At 38.9% G+C, this 18,354-nt stretch overlaps 1 protein-coding gene across 3 annotated transcripts in view; it reads right to left on the reverse strand.

The window, feature by feature from the left end:
• The window catches only part of DERA (deoxyribose-phosphate aldolase), a 118,307-nt gene extending 104,643 nt beyond the window's left edge, over positions 1 to 13,664 (reverse strand). For all 3 annotated transcript variants that reach the window (XM_058743567.1, XM_058743568.1, XM_058743566.1), the window contains exon 1: positions 13,416 to 13,664. In XM_058743567.1, the coding sequence (XP_058599550.1) occupies positions 13,416 to 13,446 (31 nt within the window). In that variant the 5' untranslated portion in view covers positions 13,447 to 13,664. The remainder of the gene's footprint in view (positions 1 to 13,415) is intronic.
• Between the last annotated feature and the right edge of the window lie 4,690 nt (positions 13,665 to 18,354).

Genomic DNA, 18,354 nt, shown 5'->3' on the forward strand with positions numbered 1-18,354 from the left:
TATGGGTAAATAATTCAAATTGCACAATTAAAGTATCATTCCTTGGCATTTATTAAAGCTACCTTTCCCGGGGAAATGTAACCCTTTATCTCTCACACATTAGCAGGAAGTGAATTTTCTGTTCTCCTCCCAGACAATGTGTGAACAAGGGGAAAGGCACCCTCAAAGTACACACCTCAGGGGTGGGAAAGGTGTGCAGCAAGAGGCTGTTGCACCCAGAGGCAAGATTTCCCCTGCCTCATAAGGACTGTCCCTTATGCCAGCTGACTCTGGTGATGATCCAAAGAGGCTGCTGTAGGCCCCTGGCCTTTTCCTGTTCTCACTGCTTGCCCACGGCCTATCCAGCATACAGTACAAAATGCAAATAGACAGACTTGAATTTCAAAGTAATCATTTTTGTTTTAAAATCCCTCAAAGAGGAACAATAAACAAGACATTTTAAAATTATTAATTAAAATAACATTTGAAAATTAGCTATAGATTTCCCATCTCCCTTCATTTTGGGTTTCCAGTTAAGACAGGTCACGAGCGAGTGGTCGTATACGGAAGGCGTGGTGTTATCAACAACAAAAAATATAAGTGGAAAAAAATGTTAAATAAGTCTATACAGAAATAGTGTAGTTTTCAGGCTAAGAGCAGTTTCTCAAGTCACACAGACCAGGGTTGAGTTCTAAGTCACCACTCTGTTGCTACATGTATGGCTACAGGCAAGATGCCTTACCTCTTAAAATTCAGACCCCTCATTTGTAAAATCAGGGTGAAAACAATACTGACTACATAAAATTGTTGGGGAAAGTAAAGTACAGGCTACTCCATGTACTTAGCGCAATGTCTTGCATATGAAATACTCTGCTCTAAATGATACTATTTTCTGAAATAGTATTTTCTGAAAATACTATTGTCATTTCCCTTTGAAAATCTTTTAAGTAAATCAATTTTAATTTTGTTAGCATGACAACGATCAAGTAATTTTGTAACAACAGAATGTTTTTCAAGAGATAAATATCAAAGTAGTGGGGGTAAAATGGCATGATGTCATTTTGAATTTTAAGATATTACAGCTAAAGATGAGGGGCGCCTGGGTGGCTCAGTCGGTTAAGCGTCCGACTTCGGCTCAGGTCACGATCTCGCAGTCTGTGAGTTCGAGCCCCGCGTCAGGCTCTGGGCTGATGGCTCAGAGCCTGGAGCCTGCTTCCGATTCTGTGTCTCCTTCTCTCTCTGCCCCTCCCCCATTCATGCTCTGTCTCTCTCTGTCTCAAAAAAAAAAATGTTAAAAAAAAAATTTTTTTTTAAATAAATAAATAAATAAATAAAAATAAAGATGAAGGCTAGTAAAGGAAGTGTGACAAAACTGATTTCTATCGAAACTGGGGGACAGGCAGATGAGTTCATCACACTAACCTCTCCACTTCTGTGCATGTTTGAAAACCTTCATAATTAAAAGGTTAAAAAGAATCGACTGGTCCATCAATACATATTTATTAAGAATCCTCCAGGAGCCCAATATAGAACTGATGACGTAAGATAACAGTTAACTATTACTTTAAACAAAATCACACAGGCAGGCATCAACTTTACCTTTCTGGTATGATGCCAAGAATCAAAGACTGAGTAAAGGAAAAAGTTTTGATCTGTGAATAGGGATTCTACAGCATCCACAGATGGTGTTTATGCCCACTCATCAGCAGAGCCCCAACAGCATTTCTCCGACAGGGTTCCTCATCTGAACCAGAGAATAAAAAAATGATTTGAATGACTATTTTCTCATTCCTCCCGATGGAGAATTAGTACCCTTCTAGAGACATCAGAAAGAAGTTAATTCATGATATATAATTGATGCCTTAGGTCAGTAAGACTTCATTCTGTTGCAGAATCCCAACTACAGAAAGCTGCTGGCACCCCCACTCAGAGGTTTGCTCTTAGTTTATTCACATTTCCACTAACCTTGATGCTCTTGTCTTGAGCATACTGGAAACAGCAAATCAGAAGGTGGAAATCTCTATAGCAGAAGACTGATCACAGGAGAGAAATTTAAAAGTTTATCAAAAATGCATTCAGGAAACCAAAACAGCAGAGGAGCCTGGCCACCTATCTAGAGGGAATTGCTCTAAAAGCCCCACAAGTCCATAATATTTACCGAGTACTTACAATATTGAGTACTTACAAGGAGTTACATGCTTGTAACAGTAATACTCCAAGTCACAAAAACTATTAAATTCTACTCCGTGTACTTTTCCTCAGACAGGGACTAAACCTTCAGAGTTCTGCTGCTCCATGGGACATTACTGGGCAACTTTTATTTCCTTCTTCATATTTATAAATTTTCAAAAACGTCTATAATGATTGTGCATTACATTTATAATTAGACAAGAACATATTTTTAAAAAATATTTATTTATTCTGAGAGAGCATGTGCGCATGGCAGGGAGGGGCTGAGAGAGGGAGAGAGAGGGGATCCCAAGCAGGCTCCATCCACACTGTCAGCATGGGCCCAATGTGGGGCTTGAACTAATGAACCATGAGATCATGACCTGAGATCAAGAGTCGGATACTTAACTGACTGAGCCACCCAGGCGCCCCTAGATAAAAACATCTTTTAAAGATACTTAATTTGGGGGCACCTGGGTGGCTCAGTCAGTTGAGCTTCTGACTTCAGCTGGCTGGAGCCTGCTTCGGATTCTGGGTCTCTCTCTCTCTCTCTCTCTCTCTCTCTCTCTCTCTCTCTGCCCTTGCCCTGCTTTCTCTCTGTCTCTCTCAAAAATAAATAAACATTAAAAAGTTTTTAAAAAACTGATTAAAAAAAATAAAGATACTTAATTTTAGGAAAATTTCACTCCAGGTGACCTGAGTTTTAAACTTTTTAAGTCATTCCACAGTGATCCATTCTCCAAAATTCACAGATAGGTATGCATCTTAGGTATTGCCCTTGGTATTAAGGAAAATGTGATCGAAATGGTGAGAAGAAAACTTGTAGAGAAAAAATCAAAATAATTAAATGTTAACAGACATCTATTAAACACGATGGACAAGTTTTCAAGAAGTGGGTAGGGGGTCAAGCTTGACCTCGAAGGGCAGAGGTGGGTAGAGGTAACAGGAACAGGCCAAATGACCCAGGACCCTTAAAGAAAGAAAGAGCAGAAGTGTTGGACTTGGCACAGTAGGGAATAAAAAGCCACTGTAAGTTCCTAGAAAAGGCAACAATGCTTCTCCTTCATTCATTTAATAAACACTGATAATAATAAATTACTTACATCACGAAAATACTCTTGCACATGAAAGGAGGGATCCAGAGACCTAACAAACACAGATCCTACCCTCAGGCAGGTTATTAACAAAGTATCACTACGACATACAAACACAAGAAGGATATCAGTAGGTACATAAGAGAAGGAGAGGACCTTGGCAGGTGAGTGATGAACAGTCCAGCAGAGGAGACAAAGAGTCTTCACAGAGGAGATAAAATAATGAAAGCAGTATTTGGGGAAGATTACTGGAATAATCTATTCCATCTATTAGTCACTCCTCAAGTTAAGGTGATCTAACTACATTTCTCATTGAATACTGACACTAACTCTGCCACATAGGCATCAGGTCCATTTTACAGATGAGGAAAACTGAAACTCAAAGAGATGGAACTACTTGTCAGGGCTAAGATTCAAACACAGGTGTCTATGATTCCAAACCCAAATTACTTCTAGAATGCCGTACATATAATCATTAGAGTGAAAAACATTTACTTAATTCAACTATATGACATATAATTTTTACAGAATTTAACAGACATTTCTATTTCCAGTTCTTGTGAGAATTCCCACCTGGCTAAACCATCCACTACTTCCTGACAGAACTATTTGGCTATCCCCAGTAAGTCTTTCCTTTGACTAAAGACAGTGATTGCATTAATTTAAGTAAGAGTATATACTTCTCTTGAAATGGAAGTACATCTTAAGGAAACCAAATAACCCAAATAGCAAATCTGAGAAAATAAATATAATTTGTGCTGTGTGCAAAAACAAAGAAAAGGTTTGACCAAATAGAGATTTTCCTGGGGCAGATAAGACAGACCAGAGGTGGAGAAATCAGCAAGGAGGCCACTATTGTGATTTAGGTGTGTAATAGAACAAGCCAAGCTTAGGAATAAAAGAGAAAGGGGTGAATCCACAAGACATTTTTTATGGAAGAAACAGTGAGACTATAATCAATACTCTGCCATGCAGAGGAATAAGTACAAAATAAAAGGCTCTGTACATAAAGATTTATGAAGTCAAGATGTACGCTCATGAAACATCTAGAGAGAAAGAAAATATATAGTTATTATGCAACCATGTTCAATCATCAGAGAAAGGGGGAAGGAGGAATGCACACCAATAACTGGAACTTAGAGCCTCAGAAGCCAGAGAGGACTGTGATGGCCAGAGGAGCCATAAAAAGGTATGAATTCCAAGCACAGGGAATATCATGGACCTACAATTCCACAGAACAGTAATTCTAAGTAATGATCAGAAGACTCAAAGAAGTCTTGTTAGCATCGATGCCTATTGTCTAGACTCTACATGCTAATCACTATGTCTCACAGTTTCTCTACATTACGTAATCATTAAGGCACTATGACAACCAAACATAGTATTCATCTACAGACTGAAGTTTTTTTTCTTCCTGGACTCAGATCTATGGAAATGTTTTCACTCATAGAAATCCATTAGATCTTTGCCGATATGAAGATATTTCCCACAGTATTTTTAAATGATTATCTAAAGGTTAAGAATGTAATGTTGACTGGTTCATCCTTTGAAACAGAGCAGCTACATACCCTGATGATGAGCAAAGTTTGCTTTGTGTACAGCAGTGTGCTTCCCCAGTGATGTTTTAGTTTGATTAAGGGAAGTTTCTCAAGGGCAGAGCCTCCTAACTTCATTGCTCTTGTCTCTTTCACAAAGACAGGGAAAGTACGGAGAAGGTACTCTCTCTCTCTCTCTCTCTCTCTCTCTCTCTCTATATATATATATATATATATATATGCCTGCTGAATTAAAGAATTTGAAATTATAATAATGATCGCATCCTGAAGAGTCAACAGTAGAAAAAAAAAAAAGGAAAATAAACTCTGCTTATAAAGATAGAAGGCTAAACTATGTTTCTTGTTTCAACTTTGGAAAACTATCAGAAACATTGAGGTTTCTCTCTGCATACTGAAGGGAAAGAAAAATCTCCCCCAAAACATCAAAATGTACACAGCTCGAGCTACTTTGCCAAAACAAATATGAGAAGAATCATCACAACCTACATTCCCACCGAATCCACAACACAAACTTAATAATCTTAAAGGAAACATGAATGTGTTCTTTTTTTTTTCCACTAGAAAATTAACTAAATCACTCTTTCTGTTAGACCATCTCGCATCTGTACGCAATGAGAAATCTTTAGGCTCTGTCCCCTCCAATGTCGGAGACCATGGAGAAGATAAACTCATGTCAATTTCCAAAAATCACCATGAAGAGTGCTTTTAATTCCCATTAGTCACTGGCATTGTTTGAATAAAATAGGCTCCTCTTTAGACACAATGCACTTTTCAGTTACCTACCACCTACCACCCACTTTACTGCCTAACCCTCTTGATTTTTCCGATATGCTTTCATTCTCATTTTAATACATTTCTTCACTTCCTGAATCAAAACATAAAAGGCTAATTTCTCCTAAAATCTGCTTATAGAAATGTTGCTAACCAAATATAAAAAATATCATAAAGAAATTAATTAGGGGCGCCTGGGTGGCTCAGTCGTTTAAGCGGCCGACTTCGGCTCAGGTCACGATCTCGCGGTCCGTGAGTTCGAGTCCCACGTCGGGCTCTGTGCTGACAGCTCAGAGCCTGGAGCCTGTTCCAGATTCTGTGTCTCCCTCTCTCTCTGACCCTCCCCTGTTCATGCTCTGTCTCTCCCTGTCTCAAAAATAAATAAAACGTTAAAAAAATTTAAAAAAAAAAGAAATTAATTAAATATAAAAGTGACAGACAGGATTTGTCGAAAATAATATATAGTAATTAAAGATTCTCTGAATCTCTAGTTAATCTGGGTCACTCTATAATTTACTGCAGATTCTGAATCTGAAATGTCCTTAGGAACCCTCTGAGGAGCTTGTGAAAATGAAGAGTCCTGGACTCCTCCCCCTACAATGGACAGTTAAAGCTACTGAGCAGCTCAGAAACGTTCATTCAAGGATCCCTACGTTGGAGACATGGGGTGCATACCTTAAGCATGCCAGATACCTAGTTTAGTGTCAAATGTTAGGCACTTGAATGAAATCACACACACACACACACACACACACACACACACACACACTCCTACCTAGTGGCCATGGGGGCAAGAATGTGACCACCAGGTGTTCAGTTGAAAAGCTTATCCAAATCTGGATTACAAAAGTAGTTAAATTGGATATTTTTACCAGCCATTAAAGACCATAATCTTGACATCATTAGCCACATTCCAAAAGAACCAAAGCACCCGTTAAGTGGCACCTTTTTAGGAAGTAATTACCAGAAGCCACTCTTATATCAGACTTTGCTTTAGGGGAGGAAGGCCTGACTCTACAAAGAGAGTCAGAAGTTGCAGCCAGTGTCTCAACATTTTAAAAATTCTGTATAGTTTGCTGGAGCGGAGATGAAACATTTATCCTTCTCTTGCAACCACTTTGGTTTCCAGAGGACTGACTCACAGCTGAGGCAGGCGGACGAGAGGTACATCCGTAGACACACACACAACACACACCAAAGTTAACTGAAAAATTTCAAAGTGCCTTTTTATGCCTTTAACTCAAAGATGAACACATTTCAAGGTGACCCAATCCTCAAGTGACAGACAGTGTTTTAAAAGGGCCAGAGCTCTCCACTTAAACAATTTCTAGTGACATGTTTAAATCGTATCCTCAAGGGCTCTATCTGCTGTCCTATTTACTAGTCTTTCTTTCCCGGCAGAGGCATCCCATTTTAAGTGAGCGCTTGAAGTTCGTCTTCCTTCCTAACAATTAAAATCTACGGGGCTTAGATGCTTTAAAAAAATTTTTTTAAGAGGCACCATGGAGAACTTTTAATTATTTAACTATACGACCAACCCAAATTATTACTTTATAGGTTTTTTCTATTTATCAGAACAGTATCAGAATAATAAAAGATAGCTTCATCATCATGCTTACAAGCAAACAGTAAAAGAACTTATAAGGTAAAATCAAAGTTAGCATTCATAAAAGGATAATCATGACATTCACTGTGTATGTATTTTATATATAGAATAGGAAGGATTGTTTTCATCTTTCTTCACTAAAATATTACCCTTAGCCATTACAAAATGAGAAGATTACACTAGAAATCTAAAAATTGGGTTCCTATAGTTAATGAAACATGACAAGCTGGTCTTACTCAGTTCCTTCACAGAAACTACTCCCTGTCAAAAATACCCTTCACCAAAAAACCTCCCCTGAATTGTTCTGTATCTTTCCAATCTGACTACTTCTCTGTAATGATTTACGTGACTAACTCCCTTAGCTGACTGTGAGCTACAGAGGGAGCAGAGAACAGGTAATATTCACTTTGGTATCCCAGCTATTCCCATAAGCATCCAGAACCAAGTGCCAGGAACAGTGGGCACTCCACAGTTTGTTTTTTAAAAGATAGACTGGGTGGCTCAGTCTGTTGAGCACCTGGCTCTTGATTTTGGCTCAGGTCATGATCCCAGGGTCGTGGATGAAGCCCCACATCAGACTCTACGCTGACTGTGGAGCCTGCTGGAGATTCTTTCTTCCTCTGCTCCCTCCCCCACTTATACTCTCGCTCTCTCTAAAATAACAAAAAATAAAAACATACAAAGAGACAAGAAAAAGAAATGTAAAAAACTAAAACCCCTTTACTCTGATCACTTGGAGATCACTTCCAGGTCCCCACCCCGAGACACTCTGAGGCACATCAGCACATCTACATAAGGAACTTCCAGAGGAAGGCTGGTTTTAACATGTCATCCCATAAAATTTCTAATGCAATGACATCTAAACCTACTCTCCAATCTACCAAAGATTGGATATTTCCATTCTCTCCCAAGATAAACTTCTTCTCTGAAACAAACTGCCATGGTTGAGATGTGGACCATGGGGCTGCCTGGCTGGCTCAATTGATACAGGCTGCGACTCTTCACGTCGGGGTCATGAGTCCAAGCCCCATGTTGGGTGTAGAGCATACTTTAAAAAAAAAAAAAAAAAGAAGAAGAAGAAGAGGAAAAGAGAAAAAGGTAAAAAAAAAACAAAAAAAAAGTAGATGAATGTAAGAAAACAAAAAGCGCTTTGCCTAACTTTAAGATTTAAACTTTCATTCCAGGGGTGCCCAGGTGGCTGAGTTGGTTAAGCATCCAATTCTTAGCTTCAGCTCAGGTCATAATCTCACAGTTGGTGAGTTCCAGCCCCACATCAGGCTCTGATAGCGTGGAGCCTGCTTGGGATTCTCTCTCTCCCTCTCTCTCTCTCTCTCTCTCAATGCCCCTCTCACTCTCTCTCAAAATAAATAAATAAACTTTAATAAATAAATAAATAAATAAATAAATAAATAAATAAATAAAATTTCATTCCAAATACTTAAAAAATTTTAAAATAACTTTGCAGTGGAAAACCACCATTACCAAAATCTACATTCTCCACCAAAGTTATGCTTTAGCAGGAGTGGCAAAAATGAGCTCCCTACATCCTTGATTCTTATCTAAGTTCTTAAAGGGAAAATAAAAATTACAATGCAAGAGGGCACTTGATTATCACAATCCATTTAAGGTACAGTTTAGGTACATCTATCTAATTTCTTAAATAGACAAAAAAGTTACTGCTTATCACATTTGCAATTATTTTAATTGTAGACTTGGCTTGATGCCCAGCTCCTGAATCAGATGTAGGTCTTTGAAAGCAGGAACTATCTTTGTCCATCTTGTATCCAGGGTAATATTACCCAGTACACAATTCGTACTCAATAACTAACTATTTTTTGAATGAATAAATATGCTTCATAAAATACAAAATCCCATCATGGTTCTTGGTTTGACAACTAGCCAAAACTAATCTCCTTTATCTGTGTTTTAAATAAGTAAGTTGCCCTTTCTGTTTGTTCTGACTTGCACTACAGAAAAGTCTCCACAGAGAAAAATAATCTCTACATTCCTCAGTAATCACGGTCCCTGATCATTCCAATTGCGGATATATGCCTAAAACAACCTCTTATTAATGCGCTACAGAAAATCCATAGACTTGTCCCCATTCCTCCAAATTAAAAATCAGTTTTGTTACTTTTTTTCCTATTGTTTTTCAGATATAAGCTATTTGAAACTTTTCTTTCTGTACACAAAAGCTGACAGATACACAGATACAGAGTGGAAAGGTCTTAGAAGTCACCTAATACAATATCCCTACTTTCCAGATGTCTCCAAAGAAAATCACAATTGAAATAAAGTCACACTGTCAACATGGTTCCTAAGCCTCTTGGGACAAAACAAATATCAACTTTAATGATATTCAGAAAAGAGGGAGGTGTACATCCGCCAGCTCCTGTCTACAAAGAAAGGCCAAGGCAGAAGCCCCAGTTCTCCCAAGCAAGTAGTTCTAAATTCACTTGTTCATTCAACAGTTACGTTTGAGGGCTTTCTGGCGTGGTAGACGCTATTCTAGGTGCCTGAGATACATCAATGAACAAAAAGAAAGATCACTGCCCATGCTGTACCTACACATTAGGTAGAACTTTGGAGGCATCCAGGAGAATAAAGAAAAGAACATAGGTTCATTTTAAGAGACTGCGCAAGGCCAGAAGCAAACCTTAGCACCACTAGTGGTTCTCAAACTTGAATGTGTTTCAGAACCATCCAGAGGAATTATTAAAAACTCGGAAGGCCCTGCGCCACACCAGAGCTTCTGATTCATTAAGATCTCAATGGGGGCTCAAATGTCCATTGACAATGAAGGGATAAAGGTGTGGTATATATATACAATTGAGTATTACTCAGCAAAAAGAATCAAATCTTGCCATTTGCAGCTACGTGGATGGAACTAGAGGATATTATGCTAAGTGAAATTAGTCAGTTAGACAAAGATAAATATCATATGACTTCACTCATATGTGGAATTTAAGATATAAAACAGATGAACATAAGGGAAGGGAAGCAAAAATAATATAAAAACAGGGAGGGGGACAAAACATAAGAGATTCTTAAATATAGAAAACAAACTGAGGGTTGCCGGGGGTGCTGTGGGTGCAGGGATGGGCTAAATGGATAAGGGGCATTAAGGAGGGCACTTGGGATGAGCACTGGGTGTTATACATAGGGGATGAATCAAAGGAATCTACTCCTGAAATCATTATTGCACTATATGCTAACTTGGATGTAAACTAAAAAATATATATACATATACAATATATACATATACATATATACATATATATATGGCAAAAAAAAAGGTAGAAAAAAAATATCTCAGTGGGGCCTTAGAATTTACATTTCTAATAAGCTCTCATCTAATGTAGACACTGCTAATCTAGGAAGCAAACTTTGAGAACCACTGACCTAGCTGGAAACAAAACGAGTAACCTGGCCAGAACCATAGGCTGCTTGACACCAGACCCAGATTTAGGGGTTTCTCCCTTCTAACTCCAAAATGGTCAAGTCTTTATGAAGATATACTTGCCCGCTTAGGGCAAACACTGACCAAAGAAAAACGTTCTTTTAGCTCTATGTTTCAGTTGGAGAAAATCAGAAATAAATGCTTTAAGTATAAAAGACCTTAAGCAGATTGCACTGACCACTAAACACTGACATAAAAACTAACATTAAAGTTAGAGAATTTGTTCTTTCTTTCATGTGTCTAAATGCCATGATAAAAGCATGTTTTCCCTAAAGGGCTTTATCATAAGGGCCAGGTTCAGTCTCAAATGAGCCTATTAATTAAAAAAAAAAAAATCTATTAACTAAAAGTATATACACTAAAATATAAATAAGTGATTGGATTAGTAACAATTTTAGTTTTTTTGTGCTAATTGTATTTTCTAAAATTTTTACAATAAACATGCATTTCTTTTGTAATAGGAAAGAGAATAAAAGTTACTTTCTTTAAAAAAGTGACAGTGTTCATTTAAAAAGACCTTTAATTAGAAAACTATAAAAGGCATTAGTTAATATGCAGCATAAATTAATACTAAATGATTTTTTTTCTTAGTACATAAATTCAAATAACTTATTTTACATTTTAAGTTAAATCTCTGGATTAATGATTAATATCAGCGAAGGAAAAAAATCCTTGAAATATATCTGATTTTATTTAAACAAAGAGAATAAAACAAAACCATGATCCTTTAAATAACTGCATAAAAATTACATTTACTATTATTCTACATAGCAATTGTGGGGTTTTTTTGTCATTTAGGATTTTTTTTAAGTTTATTTATTTTGATGGGAGGAGACAGAAGAGAGAGAAAGCAGAAGCGAACATGTGAGGGAGGGGCAGAGAGAAAGGGAGAGAGAATCCCAAGCAGGCTCCACACTGTAACCACATAGTTGGACGTGGGGCTCAAACTCATGAACCCCAAGTTCATGACCTGAGCCAAAATCAAAAGTCAAATGCTTAACCAACGGAGCTACCCAGGTGCCCCACAGCAATTTTTTGTCATTACTATTACTTTTCAACAAATGTATGGAAGTGATGGGAAATCTTCCAAGTTAAGAAAGCTTTGATTGTATTTCTTGAAAGAAAAATAAACATGTAAGTTTTGGAAAAATAATGTTGTATCCTTGATGTGTACAAAGTTAAGACATCCATATCCCTGAAGATACCAAGGTAAGACCTACACTCCATCTCATACCCCATCCACCATCTATGTGGATCTTCTAATCTAGGGGTATTCCTTATTACTAAAGTCCACATTCCATAGATACAACTAGAGTTTATTTTATTTATTTATTTATTTATTTATTTATTTATTTATTTATTTATTTTTAGAGTTTAAAACATAATCTTCTGGGGCACCTGGGTGGCTCAGTCAGTTAAGCATGGGACTTCGGCTCAGGTCATGATCTCAGGATTCATGAGTTTGAGCCCCACGTCGGACTCTGTGCTGACAGCTCAGAGCCTCCTTTGGATTCTGTGTCTCCCTCTCTTTCTGTGCCTCTCCCCTACTGCTCTCATGCTCTGCCTCTCTCTCTCTCTCTCTCTCTCTCTCTCAAAAATAAATAAATACATAAGTACATAAATAAATAAATAGATAAATACATAAATATATAAATAAGGCATAATCTTCTAAACAGCAATGACTAAAAGAGAATAAATTTGATGAAGAAATCAAGTGTTTTTATAAATCACACGCTAATAATTTAACAAAATTTCTGGACTACTTTTAGTCTAGAGTACTTAGAACAGTCACTTTTAAAGAAAATAAAGCACCTTATGTGTTATATACAATCATAGCTAATTTTCTGAAAATTAACCTCTAAAAATGTAATTCTATACAATATTACTATTCACTAACACTTATTAGGTACCCACAATGTACCAAACACTTTACATCCTCTCATTTGATCTCCAAACTACCCTATGAAGTACTATTACAACCATTTTACAGATTAAGAAATTTAAGCACAAGTGATTAAGTAATTTGCCCAAAGTCACACAGCTAAAGTGAAGAACCAGGATACAGATACTCCAGCTATGATACTTAAACTGAGATCCTTGACCTTCGGCTCCGATCATGGTTTTGCTACGTTTTGAATTATAAATTTTTCACATTTTAGAAAATCAGAACTAAACTTTTCACCCAGTAATATTTAATAATATCAGTTAAATGAAAAATACTGACATAATTCAGGCACTCTTACAAATCTCTGTACCTCTAAAATCATACACAATTTACAGTAAGTTCTACAGTACAGAGATCTGGCAACCTTTCCACCAGCATGCCTTTTTGGGATACAGCTGTGTTAAAATTATCTACAGAAATCCAGCATGCACAGGGACTCTACTGAGTGGGTACAGAGGTTTTTATCTTGTTTTGTTTGGGTTGCTTTCTGTTTTGGTTTTTTTAGTATTTTGGTTTGGTTTTTGGTTTGGTTTTGTTCTTTGCAACCAGAAAGCTAGAAGGTGAACGCATTAAGTTGGAAGATGAAAGTCGAATCCTTTGCTGTCTTCCGCTTACAACATAAGGCCTGGGTGCCAATGTGCACAAGAGTTCCTAAGTCTCGGAGGATCGGCCTTTGCTCAGGGTGCGTGCGGACCCGGCGCCACCCCTTCCCGCCCCGTCGAGCACTCCCGGCGGCCGACGCCAGGGCACCGGGTGGCGGCGAGCCCCGCGTTCGGCGGAGGGCGGAGGACGGAAGGCGATGGAGACGGGCGAGGACAACCCGCGGGGGCCTTACCCAGCTCCGTGCCCAAGTTGCGAGCGGACATGGCGCGGGCCACAGCAGCAGTCGCAGGCTCCTCAACGCCCAGCTCACCTCCTCCCAGCCCTTCCTGCGTCCCACCCCCTCGGCTCCGGCGCGCTCGCCCCGCCCCTGTCCCTCTGGGGGCGGAGCCGGCGACCTCTGCCCCCGGGCCCTCTGCCCCCGGGCCCTCTGCCCCCGGGCCCTCTGCCCCCGGGCCCTCTGTCCCCGTCTGCTGCGCCGCGTAGGAATCCTGCCGCCCATCGCCCTGGCTCCTTCCCGCAGGTATGCGACTCGAGCCCTAGCTCCCGAAACAATGCCACCAAAACCCGTTTTAAAATGCTTGAGTTGCCAACTGCACTGAACAAAGGCATTTCGAAACTTTTAACTGTAAGATTAAGTAACCAGAGGGGAGAGCATTCCTCCCAGTTACTGTCGGAGGGCAGAGCTCTGCAGCCCCATACCTGAAGGACAGCAGTGGTCCCTTAGCCTCGTAAGGGCGGCCAGCGAACAAACAAGGGTCCAGAGCACACTGGGACTTCTAACCTAGACCTCGTAAAAAAAAAAAAAAGCAGATCAGTTGCCTGAAAAAAAAGGGGGTGGGGCTAGGAGTGAGAAGTCGGCTTTCTCAGCATAGCAATTGCAGTAATTAAGTGGGACAGTGGGCACATCAACTGCCTTTCTAAGGTTCATTTTCCTGTCTCTAAGAAAAGACTTTGACGATTTCTTGGAGCTCTAAACTCTGAATCTGTAATACTAAGATTTTTTTCAGCCTAACTTTTCTGTAACCAGGAGGTTAAAATTGTCTAGAGTCATTCAACATAGACTACTAGTCAGCTCAGCTCTACTCACCATAAAAGGCACCTCCTCTCTGCTGGAAGAAAGAAAACTCCTAGTCGTGGCTTGTCCACCAGGAGCCAGTTACTGTGCTAGGTGCCTTTAGATGTATGATAGCATTTGAGTCTCAGAACAATCCTGCCAAGTATGTATTACATCTCATTGCTATACCTGCAGACACCAAGGTTTTGCGTAAAGAGGCATCCTGGGATACTGGAAACTGAGAAGGCTGGCAAAAGGCACACAAACCCCTTAATATACCAGCAATTCCACTAACAACTCATCTGTAAAATGGGGATGATCAAAATATATATGCCTTGCAAAGCTGTGTGTGTCGAGCACCTAGGAAATATTATGGCATATAATAGGTGCTCAACAAATGGAAGCTGTTAATGTTATTGTCAAGTTCACAAAACAATTATAGGACTCAACAGGAAAAGTAACCCCAGTCTTACTCCCTTACACTGAGCTGCCTCTCAGCTTTGTCAAGACATAGCTATTGCTCAGTAGTTTGAGTGTGTCTAGATTCTAATCCATGTATAACAGCATGTTTTCCTTTATTTTTATTTTAACCCTCAAAAAGAGAAGAGCAAACCCTGAAAGTCTGGAGCACTTGCAGCTAGACCATCTGCTCTCAGTAGAACATAAACAATGTCACAGAAAATCAACATCAGCCAAGGCCATTGTAACCACGATGAAACAACAAAAACAAGACCACTCGTACTCCTGTTTGAACACAGAAAAAACATGAACATGTCCAAAACACAAAAATGACAAAATGGCCCTTTTCCTGCCTAATGTAAGTGTCACTTCTTTATCTAGCAACTTTAACCTCACCCCCTTCTTCTTGTATTCTAAATGAGAATTAAGATGCTCTGTCATAGAACACTTGGGGCAGCTGGCTGGCTCAGTCAGAAAAGCATGCAACTCTTGATCTCAGAGTCATGAGTTTGAGCCCCACATGGAGTGGAGAGGCTACTAAAAAAATTTTTTTTAATTAAAAAAAAACACAGAATTCTCACCACTTCCTTCCAGCATCCAACCCAGAGTAATGCTCTGCTTCCTTGAACCTTCCCCAAATCATGGAACACAAGCCCATTTCTAACACTCTCTGATACACCTCAAAGTCCTGCATGGTGAGTGTTCTTCCTTGTTTCAATAAATTAATAAATCCAAATTTATCCAACCACAGGTGTGTTCCTGTGATCTTCAGCTAGAGAGCACTGACATCCATACAAAGACAATAAATGGAATTCTGCTTTTAGGGGCAGACACAACTCTAAGCCAGATTCTAAGCCACTTATATACACCCACATGCAACACAAATTTATTAAAACAAACAAAAACTGTGAAATCCTAACTTAGTTAAAACACAAGAATCAGGGAAGCCTCCTACAGCTGACATTTCAGCAATGTATCTGACAAAAACTTCTCAAGGACTTTTTCTAAAATTGACATGTTGCTAATACTAATCTGGAATTAATCTCTACAGTTTGAAAGTATGTTAAACTTTCAGGATTCAGAAGGATAGTAGGGATAGAAGGCAAAAAAAATGAGTTTCATTTAACTTTTTCTTTTAAATGTTTATTTATTGAGAGAAATATAGAGAGGAGTAGGGGGAGGCGCAAAGAGAGAGGGAAAGAGAGAGAATCCCAAGCAGGCTCTGAGCTGTCAAATCAGAGGCCAACTAGGGACTCCATCTCATTAACCATGAGATCATGCCCTGAGCTGAAATCCAGAGTCAGATGCTTAACCAATTTCCAGATGCCTCTTATTTTATTTTATTTTATTTTATTTTATTTTATTTTATTTTATTATTATATTTTTTGGAGATGGGGAGAAATAGAGCACATGAGTGAGGGAGAGCAGAAGGAGAATCCCAAGCAGTCCGCACACTCAGCATGGAGCCCGTCAAAGAGCTCGATCCCACGACCTGGAATCATGACTTGAGCTGAAATCAAGAGTGAGATGTTCAACCAACTGAGCCACCCAGGCACCCCAATTTTTTAAGTAAGCTCTATCCCTATGCCCAACATGGTCCTTGAACTGACGACCCTAAGATGAAGAGTTGCATGCTTTACAGACTGAGCCAGCTAGGCACCACACAAAATAAGTTTTTAATGGGGGAAAATATTGCCAAGTTTCACTTTGTGAATATCATTTTTAAACTTACTGCCTTCTGAAACTTTTGAAGTATCCCTAGGCAAGGCTTCTCCAAGAAAGATCTGTAGACCACTATTATGACACTGGAATCTCCCAGGAGTTTTTCCTAAAGCAAATTCTAGGCTTTACCACAGCCCTACTGAATCAGAATCTCTAGGATCAAGGAATCCATATTTTTTTTTAAGTTTATTTATTTATTTTGTGAGACTGAGAGAGAGGAGGGAGAAAGAGAATCCCAAGCAGGCTCCTGCTCAGTGCAGAGCCCAGCATGGGGCGTGATTTCACAACCATGAAATCACAACCTGAGCTGAAATCAAGAGTCAGCCACTTAACTGACTGAGCCACCCACACACCCCTGGAACCTATGATGTTTATGCAACCTAAATGTAAAGAATCATCAACCTAGGGGCAGAGAAAGCTATGCATGTCACCCTGAAGCTTCAGCCCAAATTGGCTCTTACATGAATAAAGTTATTTCAAGTATTGTATTTTTTTTAATCCATGCAAATTTTGTCATTCTTTTTTTTAATATAAACTTTAAATTACCAGATAAATTACTTGTCTTCCCATCCCCACTCCTTCTTCAATTAAAAGTAAAGCTCTAGGACTATGTCATATTTATTCTTGAAGCCTCAAGAACCTACGATGCCTGGGACATAAGAGTAATCCAATTGTTAACCTTCAAAGGGCATGGACCATTTGTGTTTGGCTGTTCACATGCCTAAGGTTTAGTGGCATCATTGGTACATGGTAAACCGTGTATATTTGTTAAATGAATAATTGTATATTACTGGCGGGGCTATTTTTTTTATAATGCCCATGGTTTTATCCAGTCCAATTCCATTTGACTGTAGTCTCTATCCTATGGTTTCTAAGAGCATTCACAGATTCCTTAGGTAAATATTCACTTGGAATATATGGATTGTAACCGGATTTTCTAAATCAAAAGAGGAAAGATATAGAAGCAAGGAGGACCAGACAAGAGTAGGAATGGCAGAATCGAAATCTTTCAGAACTGAAGGGACACTTATAGGACATCTAATTTCTATTTCATGGTGAAATAAAAGAAATAAGAAGTATATTCAGTCTTTTATAGAAGATAAATTTATTCCATTTAAATAACAGTTCTTTATTCTGATACTAGGTCTTTACTACCAACTTGGATTTGTAAAAATGTCTCTTTTATGAAGACTGCAGTGGTAGAAAGAAAAAATTTAACAGCCTCACTTGGCAAGACTAAAAGCAAACCATTCTTTCTTGCCCCTCACCCCTCCTTTTTCTTTAATCTATTGGTCCACAAAATCCCAAAGTTAGAGAATCATTGGTAGAATAAATCTATAATACTAGCTAATACTAAGTGCTTCCTATGAGTTAAGTTCTTTACATTATTCAAGATTTCAGAAAAAAAAAAAAAAAACCATGTTAGATATTTCCAAAAAGATGTATGTGTGAACTATCAATTTCTTTTACAGATAAAGAAACTAAGGCACAGAGAAATTAGTTTATGTGCTAGAGGATGATTTAAAACCCAGGCAATAGGGGCACCTGGGTGGCTCAGTCAGACTCTTGAGTGTCAGACTCTTGACTTCTGCTCAGGTCATGATCTCAGAATCGTGGGATCAAGCCCCATGTCAGGCTTCACCCTCAGCATGGAGCCTGCTTCGGATTTTCTCTCTCTCTCTCTCTCCCTCTGCCCCTTTCCCTTGCTCATGCTCTCTCTCTAAAGTAAAAAAATAAATGAGTATTCTCCTTCTGCCCTTCCCCTGCCTACAGACCACACACATACTGTTCCCACTATCTTGTTGAACCCAAACTCATTAGATCGGCCATTTAACCTCTGAAAGTCAGGTTTTCCGTATATAAAATAGGGATACTATCTTCATTGGGTTATGGATATATTCTGCCTAAGTTCTTTTCTCTCATTAATTATATAAGG

This window comes from Neofelis nebulosa, chromosome 8 (genome assembly GCF_028018385.1).
Source record: "Neofelis nebulosa isolate mNeoNeb1 chromosome 8, mNeoNeb1.pri, whole genome shotgun sequence".
Classification (NCBI taxonomy): Eukaryota; Metazoa; Chordata; class Mammalia; order Carnivora; family Felidae; genus Neofelis; species Neofelis nebulosa.